Here is a 20597-nt window from a genome sequence, read left to right on the forward strand (position 1 = left end):
CTTAGATTAACCAAATTTTATTTCCGCAAATATTTGTACAACTTTTGTACGATGCATTGGTTTACTATAGGAAACAATAAAATGTGAAGTAATATAATTTTATGCAATTTGTGTTAGTTATAATATTTTATGATGATGCATTAATAAAATTTCATATAAAAATGAAACAGTGTAAGTGTATTAAAGGTCAAGTTGGCTTTCTTATGTCAATGATTTATTTATTTATTTCCCAGATACTTTTGCAGGCATTACCTTTATTTCAGTTCATCTTGAAAAAATTAAAAAAATTACTTCAAATTTCTCGAACTGCTTAAAAATTTAATTTTAAATAAGAATATAAAAATGATTTATAAAACAAATATCTTATGGAATTATTTTTAGTTTCGATTTCAAGCATCATATCTGACATTTTAACAAAGTGGTTAAGTTGGTTTTATTTGAGCTTAGAAACAAAAATTTTACAAATTCGTTATTTCAATTCATTTACCAAGAAATTAAAAAAAATAAAGACATATCATTAACTTAATTTTATTAGTAAAATTCAAAAAAGCAAAAATTTATGAATTCTTCTCAATTTTGAAAATTTTTCAAAAATTATAATCAAATTTTTTTTTTACTAGTACTATTTAGGACTAAACCCTTATAAGCTCATTGTTTTAACTTTATAAACTTACTATATTTATGTTTTTAGAGTTATTGTTTAGCATATATTTTTAAAATTTTTCAGCATTCTCCAAAGTAACAATTTATAATAATAAAAAAACTAAATTGAAATTTTAAAAAAAAATTTAATGTCACATAAATTTTGTATTTAAATTTAAAGGATTGATAATTATAATTTAAATTTTTAAAAACTTTTTTAAAGATTAGTTAACTCGTTATCGGCCCATTTTTTTCTAGTAATGTTATGCTAAATTATTTTGAGATTAAAATTGATTTATAAAAAAAAATTCACACGCATTTAGCTTAGTGAAAATTAATTTGATTTTTAAGACAATTTTTTTAGTGGGAAGGCGGGTGGGAGTTTTTAAAACTTTACCTAATGTGAAGAATTGGGTCATAAACTTGGATTTTTATGGTCATAAACCACAAAATAAGGGGAGGGAGTTTCAAACTTCAAAGAGGAACTTAAAGGAGTTTTAACCTTATGAAAACTTTTAAAATTATTTTAAAAAATAAATAAATTTACCTTGAACTCATTCCAACTGTGATCTTTGGTGCCGTCTATCACTATAAGCTCGGAAGATGAAAACGAAAACATAATGAGGAAAAAAACAATCGTTTTTGTATTACTCAATTTATGCTTTTTCATCTTTGACAGCAACACCTCGGTTATTTACAGCCAAGTCCTATGAATAATCTAAAAAATATATATATTCAGATAATTAAAATTACCAATAGAATTTTTTTTTTTTTCGCTTTTGACAAACCGAGGCAACAAGGAAAATTTTACCTAGTTATTTCCCATCTAGAAAAAAAGTTTTTGATTCCTTTTGTCTTTTTCAAAAAAAGTAATAAACTAAGATTTTTTTTATTCTTTGAAGCCTTTAAAATATGTACTATTATGTTAAAATATTAAAACAGTATTTTAAAAACCATTAAGTAATATCTTGAATTAACGGGAAATATACCGATTATCCAAAATGTAACGGTGATTTTATAAATCAAATAAAGAAAGATGGAAATGTTTATTTTGCTGCGTTCTGCTCAAGGAGCCAAATTTTCAAGCTTCAAAATTCGATTCTTTAAAGTTTATAAACAGACAGAGTTAATAAATGAGAAAATTTCTACAAAAATGTTTTAAAAACAATGATGTCTAAAAACAATGTTTAAAAACAATGTCAATCAAATTAACGTTTTTTATACTCGCTCCGACCTCCAGACCCACTTTCTATTTTCTTGTTTTTTACAGTTTTAACAAATATTGTTTGCTTGTACTCTATATATTTTGTTCCTAATCAACATTAACCAATATTTTCCTCACTCACTCAAACCACCGGACCCATTTTCTAACGGTTAGTACTAACCGTTTAAAATTTATTTGAATAAGAACAGCATTCAGAAAGGATTCTTCATGTGAAACAGGGGAAGTTTATCAAAGAAATTTAAAAAAAAAAAAACTTTCTGGATATATATTTATTCTACAATTATTAAGTTTTCCATTTTTAATATCCATTGCGAAAGATTCTTGTAAGTAACTATTTTTTGATGTATGGTAAAATATCAACGAGAAATGTTGCCATAGCTGTAAAAGGTGTACCATAGCCTATGGAAAAATATTTCGTCATAAGCTGTAGCAAATCTTAGTTTTATGGCAAAATTTTGCCATATAAAAAAACGCCATAGGATATTCCTATGGGGTTTTGCCTATGGCAAAATTTTGCCATTCACTTTTGCAATATACGTATGGCAAAAATTTGCCATACATGTATGGCAAAAGTGTATGGCAAAATTTTGCCATAGGCAAAACCCCATAGGAATATCCTATGTCATTTTTTTATGGCAAACCTATGGCAAATTTTCCTAAGGGGAGGGGCGGTGAACTTGTTTTGGGCGCTAGGGGGGCGATAAGCATGTTTTGTCATTGAAATTTAATTTTAAATTTAATTTTAAATTTTATGATAAAACACAAATAAAACAATACAACACTTACAAATGAAGACTTCCAAATAAAATTATTAAATTAAATTTATTTGATAAAATTAATCTAAAATTAATATTAAAGAAAAAAAAAAGATTAAATTAATATAATAAATTAAGATTATCTGATACACCTTTTGTACCACCAGTAAAACAAACTTATACGACACCTATTCTCCGATCCGAACTAACACAGCGCAGCCAGGGTCCAACTTAGCCTAATTGGGGCCCGGGGAAAAAGCTTCTTTGGGGCCCCTCCTTTGAACTATATGGAGTTATTTAAATTTTTCTCCTCATTATACATAAATAACAATAAAATTGACTGGAAACTAAAATAGCTATAAAGTCCCCCACCCCCCACCCTCCCATGGTATCGTTCTGTCCATTTTATTGATTTTCTGACAATTCTATGTCCATCGTGCAGAATGCAGTTTTCTTGATTGTCATCTAGCTGCGTAAAATTCACATCCTTGCTGACATTGAGACGAAATTCTGCTAAATTTTCGAGATTACGATGACTCAATTAAGCCCATCAGAAGCTTGCATTTTTGTAAAATGTCGCATTTTGCGATATGCAAAAACACAGGCTTTTGATTGGCCAAATTTGTCCATCGTAATTGCAAAAATTCAGCTGAATTCCGCACCAGAAAGCCATGGATTTACGAAATATAGATTTTTTGTGTACATACGATAGATTAATGAAGAAGCAACAGACGGATTTTACACTATACTGATATTCTGTTTTAAAAAAAATTCATTAAGGAAGGAAATCTAAAATAAATTTTTAATTCCATTTGGGGGCCCGGGGCAAATGGCAGTATGTCCCTGCCTTTGTTAGGCTCTGAGCGCAGCTCACGAGTCAGTAGTTTTTGCCTCTGATTTATTCAAGCTATTTCGCGAATGGCTCTGACTCATTCAAGCCATTTGGTGGAAATCGAAGTGCATGAGCTTTCGGTACGAATGTTTGATTTGACCCACGTTTCTTATGATGATTTTCGTCAGTTTCCTTACAGTTTCTTCCCCAGTTTTGATTCGATCTCATTGTTTATTTGGCCAGGTATAAGCGCGAATTAGTTCTTTACCATAAATTATTTATTAATTTGGAGAAATAGTTGATTTTCTTTCATCGTTTGAATTTTGCTGCCAGCAACAATGCCGAATAGCAAAAAGAAGTGTCACCAATACCGTACCACGTACTTGAGGTTTGGATTTGTTCAATCGCTGTTGAACTCTTTACTGACCATGTGTTTACTTTGTAACAAAGCGAACTAAAGAAACGTAAGCGAATTAAAGATTTGTCATTTTTCACGAACATCAAAGACAAGTTTCTGAAGACACCTTCGGTCTCAGGATTGCTAGCAAACCTCATCACAAAAATTCGACGATGGTTCGATAGCTTCTTATAATACATCAAAATTTATTGCTAATTCTGGGAAAGCTCATACAATCATCGCTGAGTTGATACTGCCGGTTGTCAAGGAAGTTTTAGAAACAGTTTTGCACCATCCACCCACATCCAATACAATCAAAAATATCCCTTTAAACAACGATATAGTGCGTGGGTGATGGCGCTCCTGCAAGTGGATCGACATCGTGGGTTTATCACCCTTTTGTAAAGAGAAATACCAGATATTTTAGCTGTTCATTGCGTGATTCACATACAGCATTTAGTAGGAAAAAATGTCAGCAACCGTTTGCATCAATTATTGCTATATGTCATGTTTGCTGTGAGCAAAATTCGCAGTAATGCTCTCAACGATTGATTTTTCAGACAGCTGTGTATGATGAAGAATTCAATCGCTTGCTACTACACACTGAGATTCTCTGACTTTCTGAAGGCACCTGTCTCAATAAGTTTTGGACTCTTTTCGACTCTGTGATGGAGTTCCTCTAAAACAGAGAGACAGAATGCTAGAATTTAAGAAAGACTTAGGCGGATTTATTTGCGAAGTTTAATGGCATAAATTTACAACTTCATGGCGACGAGTGCAATTTGATCCCTACAAAAGTCAGCCATTTCTGCCTTTCTGAAAAAACTCATTTTGTGGAAGCAGAATTTTGGTTGGAATGAGTTCAGCTAAGTCGCTCTGATGATGCACAATAGTATTGTCAACACATTGACTTTTTGCACGTGGACTTTTCTGACCGTTTTAATGATGTTTTGTTCCCTGGAAGTCCCTCAATGGGTTATGAACCCTTTTGTGAATATTGAAACGGCAGAGGTTTAGACTTATGAGGAATTGGTCGAACTTTCAACTAATGAAACTTTGAAGTGGTGATCGTCTCGCAGAATTTTGGCTTCAAGTTCAAGGTAACATCAGTACCCTGGACTGCAGACTATCGATAAAAAAAAATTTAAATGCCTTCCCTTCCTCCTGCCTTGTGGAACTTGAATTCAGTGCTGCTATGGATCTTGTTACAAAAAAAAAAAGAAATCAGCTCGAAATTGTACAACGAGGGGACTTCTCACCTCACTAAATGTATTGAACCGAACGTTAAGAAACTAATGTTTCGTTGATATTACTTTTTAGTGTAAAAAAATTATTTTGGATGTTTTTTTTAATTATCTAATTAAATAGACTGCGATTACCCGCAGTGAGAAAAGTATGGAGTTAATGTACACATTATTTTTTTAAAAAAAAAACAAATAAATGTAACTCTTAATAAATTGCTTAATGTTGTCTGTTATAATTGAGCACACATCGCTCCATCGCCATGCTCTAACTAACTGAATTTTCACAAAGGGGGGCGTTGAAATGTTTTTTGCTGCTTAAGGGGGCAGTAAAGTTAAAAAGGTTGAGAATCTATGATCTAACAAATTGTTTTTAGTAACTATTAGCGGGCCCTGATCTGGAAATGCTGGGGCCCTAGGAAAGGAACTGTCAGGGGCTTCCTGGTCTTTACTTTAAATAAAAATTACCTGTTGTTTTATAAGGAAGTGTTTTTAAACTATTTCTAACATAAGTTAATTACGATATATTAGTAATTTTAAGTTTATATCTATTTCATCTATGTTGACTCATAATTCTCATAAACAATTCCTAAAACTTGCTTGTAACAGTTAGGGGGGCTTAAGCCTGAGCTTCTCAAGCCTTATGGTAAATCAGACACTGACTATTATACAGTTTTTCATAATTAAAAAATACCAAAATATTTTGAAAACAGAGCATCAGAAAAAAAATATATAAAAGAGACACCTGTGTGCCATCTGCATCAAAGGGTTATGACGAAAGGTATTTTTTCACATAAAATAACACTTTTTTGCGAAGCGAATAATATGCTATTTTTATAACTTTTGTGACGTTATTCTTAACTGTTATGTTCAGTTTCTTCCTACTCTAAACAGTGCTTTTATGCATAACATAAAATGTGAATGTGTTCACTAATATATATAATATATAATTGAGACGTTTTACATATTTAATCATACACATGGGAAGCTTCAAAGAATTTTAGTTGTGAAATCTTGTAAATATAGTTTAAATTATGTTGAAAAATAAAATAAATGTATTTGTTTTTCTTTTACTATTCGATGAGTCAACTAATAACTTATTCAAGCATTTTTTTAACTATCATCTACCTATGTTAGTAATATTCAGTTTTTATTTTCTTAAGATTATATTGATAATTAACTTCGAAATTCATTTGATTTATTTCCATAAATAATACGATCTCTTAAAAAAATGAATTAATTAGAAATAAGCATTCGAGTGTTTACATAAATATTCTCAACGTCTTTCGATACCTCCTGCACAATTTAAATTTTCTTGTCTCATAAAATTGTTCATCAAATTGATAAAAAACACTGAATCAATTAATAACTATTCTTTATTCTAATTATGTTATTTTATGCTAATATATTCCTTATTAGCATAAAGTAATTTGAATTGTTTTAACAATGTATGTGCGAGAGTACAAACTATCCATCTCGAACTGTATATTCTAATTATTTTTTGATGTTTAATTTCGTCAGCTGTGTTGCATTCATTTTTTATTTTTGTCAAACGTCGATTATCTGAAGTATTATTACGGATAATCGAAATATTCTGATTAAGAGAGTGACATCGTTTTTTAATACTTGTATATTTTCCTCAATAAATTATGAAAATCAAGGTTAATTTAATATTTTTTATGGAATTTAAATATTAATGTTTTTTATAGCATTTAAGTCGAATTTTAATTGTAATTGTTCTTTATAATATTTAAGTTGAATTTTAATTATAATTGTCCGCTACAGTAATCAGGGTGAGTTTCAATATGACCATTTAATAAATGTCTTTTTAACTGTCCGGTATAAAGATATTTTATTTTAAAATTCACTTGCACATGGCCTCAGAAAGCGGCATCCTTCCTTCCTGTTTTGAATTAAATATTTGTACAAAACAGAATCTAATTATGCCAGCTGGTTTAATTCGTTTTTTAAGTTAATTTCATTGACTTAAATAAATTTTCAAGCTTCATTAGAATTTCTTCAGAGCGCTTAGGAAAATTTGCCATAGGTTTGCCATAAAAAATGCCATAGGATATTCCTATGGGGTTTTGCATATGGTAAAGTTTTGCCATATACGTATGGCAAAATTTTGCCGTACATGTGTGGCGAAATTTTGCCATAGGCGAAACCCTATAGGAATATCCTATGTCATTTTTTTATATGACACACTTTTGCCGTACATGTATGGCAAAATTTTGCCATTCGTATATGGCAAAAGTGTATGGCAAAATTTTACCATAGGCAAAACCCCATAGGAATATCCTATGGCATTTTTTTATATGGCATATTTTTGCCATACGTATATGGCAAGATTTTACCATAGGCAAAACCCCATAGGAATATCCTATGGCATTTTTTTATATGGCAAATTTTTGCCATAAAGCTAAGATGTGCCACATTTTATGAAGAAACATTTTTCCATAGGCTGTGGTACACCTTTGCCATATAGCTAGCTGTGGCAACATTTCTCGTTGATATTTTACCATACATCAAAAAATAATTACTTACAAGAATCTTTCGCAATGGATATTAAAAATGCAAAACTTAATTGTAGAATAAATATATATGCAGAAAGCTTTTTTTAAAAATTTCTTTGATAAACTTCCCCTGTTTCACTTGCAGAATCCTTTCTGAATGCTGTTTTTATTCAAATAAATTTTGAACGGTTAGTACTAACCGTTAGAAAATGGGTCCGGTGGTCAGAGCGAGTGGGGAAAATATTGGTTATGTTGATTAAGAACAAAATATATGAGTACAATCAACCAATATTTGTTAAAGCTGTGAAAAACAAGAAAATAGAAAGTGAGTCTGGAGGTCGGCGCGAGTATAAAAAGCGTTAATTTGATTGATTGGTATCATAATTAGTTAGATAAGAGTCAGATATTAGAGGAACCTAAAAGAAAGCGAAGTAAAACAATGGTCCGATGGTCGGAGCGAGTATGAAAATTTTTTAAATTTTGGTATGGGATACTAAGCTAATTCAGAAAATTTATGTTGAGTTGTGTTAAGCACAGTTAGAAAAGAGAACGCAATATAGAAACATTGGTAAATACAAAACATGTTCAAGACATGATTAAAATTGGAAAAATTAATTGACACTTGACACTTGACACTTGGCACTATTGACAAATTGACACTTGGTCAGGGATAGTAAATAAAAACTAATTGGATAAAGGAAATTGCTATGACGAAAAAGTTGTACACTTAAGGAAAGATTAAATTGTTAAAAGCATTTTTGGTAACAGCAGCAGATGATATGGCCAGGGACTCTCCCATTGATGATATTGAAGCAAAATAATTGTCAACCAGTAATCCAGCAAATCTAGTTAAGTTATGACCCTAAGCTATGTATAAATATGTAACAGAACATTGTACAAGTATATGTGGATACTTTAGAAATATTAGTTGTAAGATAGTAAAACGCAGAGACATAATAAAGAACAATTTAATGGCAAGCAAAAATTAAACACAAAGTAAAAATATAAAGCCCTAACATATGTAAGATAATGTAAAAATGCATTGCAAGAAAGTTGAATTAAAATCAAAAACTAATGAGAATGTAAATACTGACTTTGATATTGATATATGAGATACCAATAATAAAAGTACCAGACAGCCGGAAATTAAAAACTTAATAAATTCAGATAGATAATCGCATAGGCATTTGCAATAAAATGTTTTTGACCAAGAATGAGATCGAAAAAATATTAAAATAAGTAGCCAAAGTTAGCGAAAGATTCCACTTGTAGTGGATGACACGTTAATATGGCGGTCTGATACTCTAAGCCTAAATCAATGGAACAACGGATTTCAAACACTCAAAAATAGAAAAATTGGCCACCCGGAGGTCGGAAAAGACTCACCAGGAATGCCTTGTGGGATTACATGTTGAATTTAATTAACTTCGGGGTGAAAAAATGGATATTTCTTTCTTTTAGAAGATGTTTTTGAGGACTCCATAGGAGATGTTGTTTTGTTGGTGGGGATCTAGATCAGCTTTTCCCTATGGTATACTGCCATATAAATCTTTATGGTTACCATTTGCCTATGGTATACTGCCATAGGCCAATGGAGACGTGCCATACAAATCCTTATGGTTACCATTGGCCTATGGTATACTGCCATACAAATCTTTATGGTTACCATTGGCCTATGGTATACTGCCATACAAATTTTTATGGTTGCCATAGGAGAATGGTGACGTGCCATATAAATGCCATACAGGCCTCTATGGTTACCATTGGCCTATGGTATCTTGCCATACAAATTTCTATGGTAGCCATAGGCTTATGGGGTTTTGCCATACAAATTTCTATGGTAACCATAGGCGTATGGTATCTTGCCATACAAATTTCTATGGTAACCATAGGCGTATGGTATCTTGCCATACAAATCTCTATGGTAACCATAGGCATATGGTATCTTGCCATACAAATTTCCATGGTAGCCATAGGTTGTCATAGATTACCATAGGCTTCTCTATGGCAAATTTTCCTAAGGGAGTCCTTCGCACTACGATATTATATTGCTTTGGCACAGATAAAATAACAAGCTTTCCTTAATCAGTTGTGGAAGACGTTGACTTAACTACACTAGTAATAATGAACAGATGGGTTGAACAACGAAAGTTACCGATTCCAAATTTTTTGAATTAGAAAAACAGAAGTAATTCTATGAATTTATGCAGTCCTTGTCTATAAAGGAAATATGAGAACGTATTACTGAAAATGAGAATAGAAAAAAACCTAATGCGAATAGTTAATACATTGAGAAAAAATGTATGGTCCAAACTACCGTAACATGCTAAAATTTACTGTGTTTCTAGCTCTATAGAAACACCAAAAAGCTCGATAATTTCTACCGAAACGCTTTAATAATTACTTTGATAAAATTATTAATAAAATATGATTTTATAATGCGTTATAAAATTTGGTAAAATTTGGTTGTTTTATCAAAATACCTTAGAGCATGGCATAAAAACCATTTATTAGGTTAAATTCACCTTCAATTTTGTATTTCTTTCTAAATGTGTGATAATAAGAGTTATACTTTTTAAAACCATCATTTCCGGTAAATCGTTACCATATGAACGAAAAAGTTAACGTTTAAAAGGCTTTTATTTTACTTTTATTAACCAGAATTATACTGTTGTTGTTTTTTACCAGAAAAGACATTATTATACAGTACGTTTATTTTAACAAATTTTTTTTATCCGTGTAGGTGTAAAAAAGTCTACTTCAATTCGATTAATAGAGGTATTCAGATTAAAGAGGTACCTATAAACTGAACTCTACACTATTTTTAAAATTCATAGTAAAAACATATCTTTAAAGAATAGTTTACAACTATCAAAATATAATTTTTATTTTATAATCAAAATTCAATCTAACCTTTCTTATACTTGGCAGAAAATATGTGACTGTAATATATTATTATCATTATTATTTTATTATTGCAACAATAGTTATTTGAATGGAGGTACGTAAACTATTATACAAGGGTTGCTATTTATATTTCTGGCCTTGGCAACAGTAAGTGTTGCTAGGCGACCGCAGACGATTTTAATCGAAAGTTTGATATTTTTAAACATAAATTCAGCAGACGATTTACCATTATAGCTTCATTTGTGTTGTTGACAGTAAATTGAAAAGTTCTTCTCTTTCAAAAAATGGAATTGAATCGTGAAAATTTTCGTGCCATTATTTTTCATAACTTTCGACGTGGATTGTCAAGACAAGAGTGCTTCGATGAACTTAATTCTTTATTCAGCGATAAAGCGCCATCCTACAATACTGTAAAAAATTGATATAACGAATTTAATCGTGGTCGATGTTCGATCCAGGACGAATCCCGTGCAGGTCGTCCAAAATCCGTTGTTGTGCCAGAAAAGATCGATGCTGTGCGTGAACTGATAAAGCAAGATCGTCATGTGACATACCGTGAAATAGAGGCGTCTTTGGACATTAGTATGACTAGCATCAATAAAATATTGCATGAACATTTGAGCGTAAAAAAAAATTTGTTCGTGTTAGATCCCGCATAATCTGACAAACGCTCAAAAAAAGGCTCGTGTCGATTGGTGCAAGGAAATGTTGGAAAAATACGTTCAAGGTACATCAAAGGCTGTGTATAACATCTACACAGGTGACGAATCATGGATCTATGCATATGAGCCGTAAACAAAACAGCAATCAACTGTATGGGTCTTCCAAGACGAGGCAAAACCAACAAAAGTTGTTCGAGGAAGAAGTACATCGAAACAAATGATTGCCTGTTTCTTCGGCATTAACGGTCATGTGGCAACAGTGGCGTTAGAGCAGCGCAGGACGGTCAATTCTGAATGGTACACGACCATTTGTTTGCAAGAAGTCATCGGAGAAATTCGAAAAAAGCAGAAGAACAGGTGAATCATTCTTCATCATGACAATGCGAGCTCTCACACATCGACTCAAGCAAAGGCATTTCTGATGGAGCGAAAGATCGAACTGATGGGTCATCCGCCGTACAGCCCTGATTTGGCACCCAATGACTTCTTCTTATTCCCACACATCAAAAATAAATTACGTGGACAACGATTTTCGACCCCCGAAGAAGCGGTTGATGCATTCAAAACGCATGTTTTGGCATGTCAATCGGACATGTCATGTCATGTTTAAGCACAGTCAATCGGACTGGAAAAAGTGCTTTGAAAATTGGTTCAAACGCATGCAAAAGTGTATTGATCATCATGGAGAATATTTTGAAAAACAATAAAACCTTAATTGGTTCAAACGCATGCAAAAGTGTATTGATCATCATGGAGAATATTTTGAAAAACAATAAAACCAATTTCGATCCTACATATTTGTTTTTTCATTATTAGGCCAGAAATATAAATAGCAACCCTCGTATTGTCTATAATTATAAAAATAATTATCAGATGAAACACAGTGTCCATAAAGTATTGGTGCAATTTTGATCGTTCCCAGGGAAAAAAATACATCATGACTTAACACACTGTATTTACATTTAAATATTTATTACTCCTATTCTTTACAAAACGTTTTCCGCTTAGTAACCTAGTGTACGACTAAACAAGGTTTAACCCGTTCAGGGCCGGCGAAACGAGAAAGGAGCTCTTTTAGAGAGGTCCTAGAGTTCAAAACATTCTACTACTTAGTGGCAAAAGTTAGAATCCATAACAGAGTTGCACTTTAGCATTAATTATGTTATTGAAACACTCAAAATGTTCCATAGTCTTCAAACCAAAGTTTAACAGTAATTTTTTAAAACAAAATAGTCTAAATCTTCAAAATCAAAAAGGTCACAAACCTGGACTCACCAAGTTGGACAAAGTCAACTAAGCAACTGGCGCAATAATATCGAACTTCATACGTTTTAGAGAAGTAACTGTGCGCGTATGTTATTACACGCTAACAGTTCCCGCAACTTATGCAGACTGGTATAATTGATGATTGTGAAGCCAGATTAGATACATTTACTGCGAATTCAGTTGACTTTAACGACCTTTTGATAAAGTCTTCGGCATTTAAAGGTCTCTTACAATATCATTTAGGCTTATAAAAAGAATTTAATGGATAATTTCCAGAAAAACTTTCAAGGTTTATTTATGTACATTATGATGTAGGTAAATGTAAACATACGGAAGTCATAAATAATTACATATTTTTTTCAACGTTGCTTGTTTTCAACTTGCTTCAAGCATAAATCAAGCACACAAAAATATGTCTTTTGATGACTAACATTGAAGTGCACATTAGAAAAAGGTTTACTCGTTTCCTTCGAAAAACAAATAAACAATGATATTTAAGCATTTAATAATCTAAGAAGCAAGAGACAATTTAATTCTGTAACTAAATTCACAGTTTGGGGAATGTAAAAAGTAGAGTGGGTTTGGAAATAATATTTAAATAAATTTAAACGGCTTTTTGATAAAAACAAACTTTGAAATGATTCATAAAACAAAACATATTAGTTGATATGAATTTAAACTAATATGATTCATTTTATGAATCGTTGTAAGGCTTGTTTAACTCTAAATGTTTTAAATAAATATAATAAATAAGTATAATAAATATTTATAGTATAGTAAATGATTACATTGAAAATATCTTTTGAGCATAGTTAAGAAATGAATGCAATATTGTCATTAAAGTCGACGTCTGCTATCGACTGTCATTAAGGTAGACTTCTGCTTCTAAACAAACAGTTAACTGGCTGTTTAACTAGACTAATAGTGGGAGAGTTGGAATAGTTTTTAGTTAAGATTAAGCGTGTCGTCGGAAAAATGTTTGATTATAAATATTTTATGCAAGGATCGGGCTTTATCGAATAAATCCCTTACAGAAATTTAAGGTGTTTTTGAGGTTATTTTATAGTGTTAAGGTTGATTTGAGATTTATTTCAGGTTGACTTCAAAAACAACCTTACAAAATAAACCTTACAAAATCGAACTTGCTAAAACAGCTTTACAAAGAACAAACTTACAAAATCAACTACCCAAGGTTTATAATAAAGGTGTATGAAGTTGTCCCTTTTGAGGTTGTTTTGAGGTTGATAGAGAGATACCATAGAGCAGGGATGGCGAACCAATGGCACGCGTGCCATTTATGGCATCCGACACAATATTTTGGGCACGCCACCGATCACATTTGTTATTACACTATGAATTGTTATTACTCAAATAATATTACACTATGAAGCATATGTAACAATTAAATTAAAATTCACAAAAAACACGCAAAATAAAAAACAATTATTAATGAAAAAAATTAACAATTAATGCTAAAAGAGCAATTAATAAACATAAGAAACAAGCTAACAATAAATAACTACCAAAAAAATAAACAGTCCTGCTTAAACTAACATCTTACAACCTAATATAAGTCATTTGTCATCTAATCTGCAACAACAGAAGTCACACTGATGTTACTTTAAGTTGAATTACACGTATAACTGAGACATTGCAATATATTTTTTTTTCAATGTAATTAAAGAGTTTTGAGTTGATAGTATTTAGTATTATTATTTTCCCAATAATCACGAAAGCAAAATTATTTGACGGCACGTCTATGACTTCATTAAACAATTTTTTGGAAAAATGGCACGTTGGTGTATAAAGGTCTGCCACCCCTGCCATAGAGTAACCAGCTTAGAGAGGCATCTTTTGAAGTACACAGGTTATTTTTTCTACTTTTCAAATAAATAAGTATTTGAAGTTTGAATAAATTCACTCGATTTCAACTAAAAGTTTTGTTTAGTTATGTATGAGGTTGATTTTATGAGGTATAAACGAGGTTAAAATTGAGGTTTTTTAATCAGGTTATTTTTGGTGTAAACTATCATTTCTACCTCAAAAGTATTTTTTTGCATTCGTAAACCTCAAAAACACCATCTTTTTTAATAAGGGAGAAAACCTAACTAAATTTAAATTTTACTTTATATCCAAGCGTAATAAGAAAATTTTTAGTAAAAGTTTTCAGTATTTATGACCGAATTGTTTTTACTTACACCCTGTTTAAATTTACCCCCTGTTTAATAACATAAACAATTACTTTTTCTCTATCCAATGTAGCAGATATTTAATTAATGTAATTTCATTTCATGACTCTATATTTTTTCCGTATATGTACTTTTATAGCTATAATGTTGGGCTTTAAAGACTGAAAATTTTAACTTTCTCTAAGCCAGAAGACACTTTTGATTGGCACTTTACAAACATATATTTGTATTTTTAAATATTCAAACACTTATGTAATAACATTAACATTTAATAAATATAAACATTATAATATAATACAAATATAAACGTTTTTATCTTTGCACTTTGTTAGCTTCTTTTTACTTTTTTGTCATAATATATGAACTCAATTCTACAGTCACTTTCATGGACCTAGAGTGTAGAAATACATGTTATTGAACCACTGATAGATGGCGGAGTTTATCATTAGATTGTAACCGTAACTGCAAACAAAGATTTTGTAAAAAGCAAGAACATCTACATTGTAAAGTAGTAGTAGTAATGTCTACCATTGTACTGTATTGATCATGTTAACGATATAAATATATTTTTGTTACTTACCCCTTGGTAATTATTATTGAGTAGTTTTCCTGTACCATCAAGAAAAGGAGAGAAAAGGATATATTCACTAATAATAGTAATAAATCTTCGGTGTATTTACCCTATTAGAATTGCTTTAAGTTGAAAAGCGAAATAGAGATCCAAAATTGACTCATTCACTTTATCTCTTCTGTGTTTGCTTATATTTCTTACCTTTGTTTGTTGTATCATGATATATAAACTCAATTCTGCAGTCACTGACATGGACCTAGAGATCCCAAAATCGACTCATTTAATTTATCTCTTCTGTGTTTGTTTATATTTCTTACCTTTGTTTGTTGTATCATGATATATAAACTCAATTCTGCAGTCACTGACATGGACCTAGAGATCCAAAATCGACTCATTCACTTTATCTCTTCTGTGTTTGCTTATATTTCTTACCTTTGTTTGTTGTATCATGATATATAAACTCAATTCTGCAGTCACTGACATGGACCTAGAGATCCCAAAATCGACTCATTTAATTTATCTCTTCTGTGTTTGTTTATATTTCTTACATTTATTTGTTGTATCATGATATATAAACTCAATTCTGCAGTCACTGACATGGACCTAGAGATCCCAAAATCGACTCATTTAATTTATCTCTTCTGTGTTTGTTTATATTTCTTACATTTATTTGTTGTATCATGATATATAAACTCAATTCTGCAGTCACTGACATGGACCTAGAGATCCCAAAATCGACTCATTCACTTTATCTCTTCTGTGTTTGTTTATATTTCTTACCTTTGTTTGTTGTATCATGGTATATAAACTCAATTCTGCAGTCACTGACATGGACCTAGAGATCCCAAAATCGACTCATTTAATTTATCTCTTCTGTGTTTGTTTATATTTCTTACATTTATTTGTTGTATCATGATATATAAACTCAATTCTGCAGTCACTGACATGGACCTAGAGATCCAAAATCGACTCATTCACTTTATCTCTTCTGTGTTTGCTTATATTTCTTACCTTTGTTTGTTGTATCATGATATATAAACTCAATTCTGCAGTCACTGACATGGACCTAGAGATCCAAAATCGACTCATTTAATTTATCTCTTCTGTGTTTGTTTATATTTCTTACATTTATTTGTTGTATCATGATATATAAACTCAATTCTGCAGTCACTGACATGGACCTAGAGATCCCAAAATCGACTCATTTAATTTATCTCTTCTGTGTTTGTTTATATTTCTTACATTTATTTGTTGTATCATGATATATAAACTCAATTCTGCAGTCACTGACCTAGAGCTCCAAAATCGACTCATTTAATTTATCTCTTCTGTGTTTGTTTATATTTCTTGCCTTTGTTTATTTTGCCATAATATACATATAAACTCTAGTCTACAGTCACTGACATGGAACTACAGATTCAAAAGCGAATCATTCACTTTATCTCTTCTTTATTTGTTTATTTCTGACCTTTATTTATTGTATTCTACCGTTTAAACAAAAGAAACATTGACTATGGGATACTCTCAATTTGAGAAAAAGACCGCTGATACACAACCACCTGAACTATTACCACAGCTCCAACTGCTTGTTTATAAACAAGATAACGTGTTAGCTTTATATTTGTTAGGCTTGTCCTATAGTCGGCTTCTTTTTGTTATTAAACGAATATTAATAGCTTATTTCTTTTGTTTTGATAAATACAGTCAAACCGCGCTATAGTGAACCTTCAAGGGACCGAAATTAAGGTTCACTATATCCGTTGCTCAGTCAACTTAACTAATGGTTCCCAAACTGCTCCCTTTTATTACACATTATTCAAATAAATAACTGAAAAATATTATGTAGTAGCAAAAAATGTGTCATTTATTATTACTCTTCGTCTTGCGCACTAAAAGAAAAATTAGTAATCTTTAGCTGATGAGCAATCCTCAACATCAGATATGGAAACACTTTCTGACTCTCAGATAATTTTTTCTGAATTTCTGTTATTCCGCTTTTTAAATATGTCTAACCTTCCATTCGAGCACATAAAAGTAGCATCATGAAATCGCTTAGCAAATTTATCGACATTTGTCCAGATATATTGGAAGATTGCGGCTTCTTCGATTGGTGAACCACTTCCGTAATGCTTCCTCAACATCCTTGCGATCTGCGTTCCTCAACTTTTTTCTGCCATTTAAATTTTTTACCTGAGCAAAAATTTATAATTGTCTATTTTTTCTTAAATTACAAATTACAGATTTGGATAGTTTATATTCCCTGCAAATATCAGCTTGATTGCATCCATTTTCAATTTTTCTGATTATGTCCATTTTATCATCAATGGAGAACGTCTACGTTTACTGCTCGCTATAGTTAAATTTGAGACACTTGCTTGCTGGATTTTTTAACTGAGCTGAGAGCAAAAAGGAGTTGAAAAGAGGGCCTTATCAACACATATTAGTGTCCAACCCTTTGACCAATAATGAATAATTATTCATTCCCTCTGACAGAAAATGCATATTGATCCCAGGCAGATGATGCACCTTACAGGTGCATCATCTGCCTGGGTTGGAAACATCTGCTTGGTTTGTTTAAGGATGGGAAAGTGAGATAAAAGAAGCAAACAAGAAAAAATGCTTATTGCTTCATTCCCCTCTATAGATGGTTTTAAAAATCAGTATATGTATTTATTTTGAAGTAGAAATTTCAAAATTATTAAAAAAAAAATGAAAAAAAAAAATCAGCCGAAGACAGAAAAAAGTTCATTATATCCAACTTCCTCACTTTTTTGGTTCACTATATCCACAAAAAATAACATTATACGTGTATAGCAAGACACGGGACCGAACAATTCGTTCACTATATTCGGGAGTTCACTATAAACCGTGTTCACTATAGAGGGGTTTGACTGTATCAATTACATATTTCTTTAATTTACAAGAATTTATTAGTTATGAAATTATCGTAAATCTATAAAGAGATCGCATATCGAATTCATATCCATGACAGTCAAGGCTTACTCAAACTAGAATGGAAAGAACAATGGGATACCTGCAAGGGACGTAGTATGGGTATCTCGATCCTGATTGGTTGTTGAAACGTGGCATTTGCTTACGTTAGTAACTGTTCTTTCCATTCTATTTCGAGTAAGTTTAGCCCGCAAAGTATCAATTCCTTTAAATGACACATTCACACATTCTATATTCTTCCACAAAGAAGCCATAAGGACATGAAGCCATAAGGACATAAACACAGAGGGCATAAACAAACTAATTATAATTTGAAGTTGCCAGGTACAAAAATATGTCACGATGAGAATAAAATACGTAAACAAATAATACGTAAATAAATCTAAGTTAAGTAAAAGATGTAGACGAGAGATAATTATATTTCACCTAATTCGATGTGCGATACGGCGCTGCATTTAATTAACTTCTCGTTAATTAACATTCTAACTTATGTGGAGAAACTTAGCTCAACTTTACCGAGCCATTTTGCTTATAAACGAACAGCTGGCGCTGACGTCATAGGTCACATGTGTGGATATCTAAGATCTTGAAGTGCAAGTACCCAATTGCTAATCTAAACAAAGCCTCGTTTCAACAGCCAATCAGGATTGATACCCACGACGATGTCGCTTGCTGGTATCTGATTTGAGAAGAAAAAAAATTTTTTTTTAATAAAATATTTCTTACAATCAAACTTTACTAAAAGTTCTTATTCTCCGCTCCTTAGCTTATAACATTTATAACAATTTTTATATTTTTTCATCCTCATTTCAGTACCCTTTAATAACCTTTATCTTCAGGAAAAATCTAAATCCCATTAAATTGTTATTTATTTAAGCTGTACACAGCCACGTCATGCATTTGCGCAAAGACAAGCAGTCTGTGTTTAATAAATGAAATTTTAAATGTCGAAACATAAATATATTTAACCATTAAGGCAATAAGTAGAACTAAACAAATTGCCTCAAATTTATCATTTAGTACATCCTAGAGTTTCTCATAGCCCACATGAAGAGTTTAGTAGTTTTTTTAAAAAAAATAATATTTTATCGAAGAAAAATTGGTTATAAGACTTGAACTATTTCATAATCAGTCCTAAAAATTTTTGTTTTTCGATTTTAAATAGTTTTTGCGGATTTTAATTGAACTTCTTTCGTACTTATCAAATCTGTCTTGATTGTACATATTATGTTTCATGTTTTTAAGAGTTTAAGCCACTTTGACAACAGAATTTTTTTCCCCAACAATATAGTGAAATGAGTCAAAATTCTGAAAAACATTCTTTATTATACAACTGGTAAACTGTTAAAATTTAATTCAACGTTAAAATGTAGTTAAAATTAGTAGGCTGATCAACGACGGTTATAAAATTATAAAAATATATAAAGAGTATGTAAGTGATCAGAAAAAAATTGATCAAAAATTACTTGCGCCGCAATTTTGATACATAATAATGATGCTAATAGTCCAAATTACTAACATTATCAGTTCACGATAAAATCGTGTCAGGGGTGTTTCACCGAATGTCGCTGCTTCCCCCTTTTCATGGGCATGGGGATGATCAATCACAATACTCTCAACTAAGTCTAGGTTTTATTAACCTACTAGATTGGCACTCTTTTTCGCCCCATTATATGCCAAATGATGATCGCCAAAGAGGTGAGTTTATAGGAAGAAATGGCTCTTTCGTAAAACACAACCGGTATATTTGCTTGTAGTCGTCTGCTGTCGAAGTACCAGGAGAATGTGTATATGATTCTCGAGAACTCTCATATTCTGAGGAAAAAAAGATCACAAGCTACGTTCCTGAGACGTATGCTTTATTAATGCATTTGCAGATAATTTCAATGGTTAAAACGAAAACTAAATCTCAAAACTTTCTTTTAAATTTTGTATCGTGAGCCCTTTTTACTTTTTTTATTAATTTATTTTTTAATTAATTTATTTTATTATATTTGGTTTTGTTTGTTTATTACTTTAAAAAACAAGATTTTATTTCTAAAATGACATTAAAAAAGGTTATATCCTAAAAACAAGATATTACGCTGATCAAGGATCCTCTCCATTCGATTTGATTGATTTTTGTTTCCTGACACGAAAGTTTATTTTTTTTATTTTAAGTTAAAACCATTCACTTTATAACTTCTTTGCAGACATCTTTGTTTCTGAAGAACTATAATTATTCTCCTGTTTCATTTTGTGCCGGTAATGAGCTTCCTAACCCGAATTAGCACACTTTATGAAATAAAGTATTCTATATTTTTCATTCGATTTATTTTTATACGATTCTAAATCGAAATATTATTTAATGTGCGAAAGCATCTTGGCCTAGTCATTAAAAAAAGCATCAAAAATAGACTTGTTTGAAATTATAACAATTTTAAGCAATATTAATTAAAAGCA

General features: G+C 31.2%; 1 protein-coding gene across 2 annotated transcripts in view; it reads right to left on the reverse strand.

The window, feature by feature from the left end:
- Positions 1 to 12668, reverse strand: part of LOC107449431 (cathepsin S) — a 29961-nt gene extending 17293 nt beyond the window's left edge. The window contains exons 1-2 of one of the 2 annotated variants that reach the window (XM_043042416.3): positions 12443 to 12668; positions 1190 to 1360 (exon numbers count right to left, since the gene is read on the reverse strand). In XM_043042416.3, the coding sequence (XP_042898350.1) occupies positions 1190 to 1312 (123 nt within the window). In that variant the 5' untranslated portion in view covers positions 1313 to 1360; positions 12443 to 12668. The remainder of the gene's footprint in view (positions 1 to 1189; positions 1361 to 12442) is intronic. The other variant, XM_087160059.1, reaches the window with a different exon arrangement.
- Between the last annotated feature and the right edge of the window lie 7929 nt (positions 12669 to 20597).

The sequence above is a fragment of the Parasteatoda tepidariorum genome, chromosome 1, assembly GCF_982258835.1.
Source record: "Parasteatoda tepidariorum strain Cologne lab strain chromosome 1, Ptep-v5.0, whole genome shotgun sequence".
Lineage (NCBI taxonomy): Eukaryota > Metazoa > Arthropoda > Arachnida > Araneae > Theridiidae > Parasteatoda > Parasteatoda tepidariorum.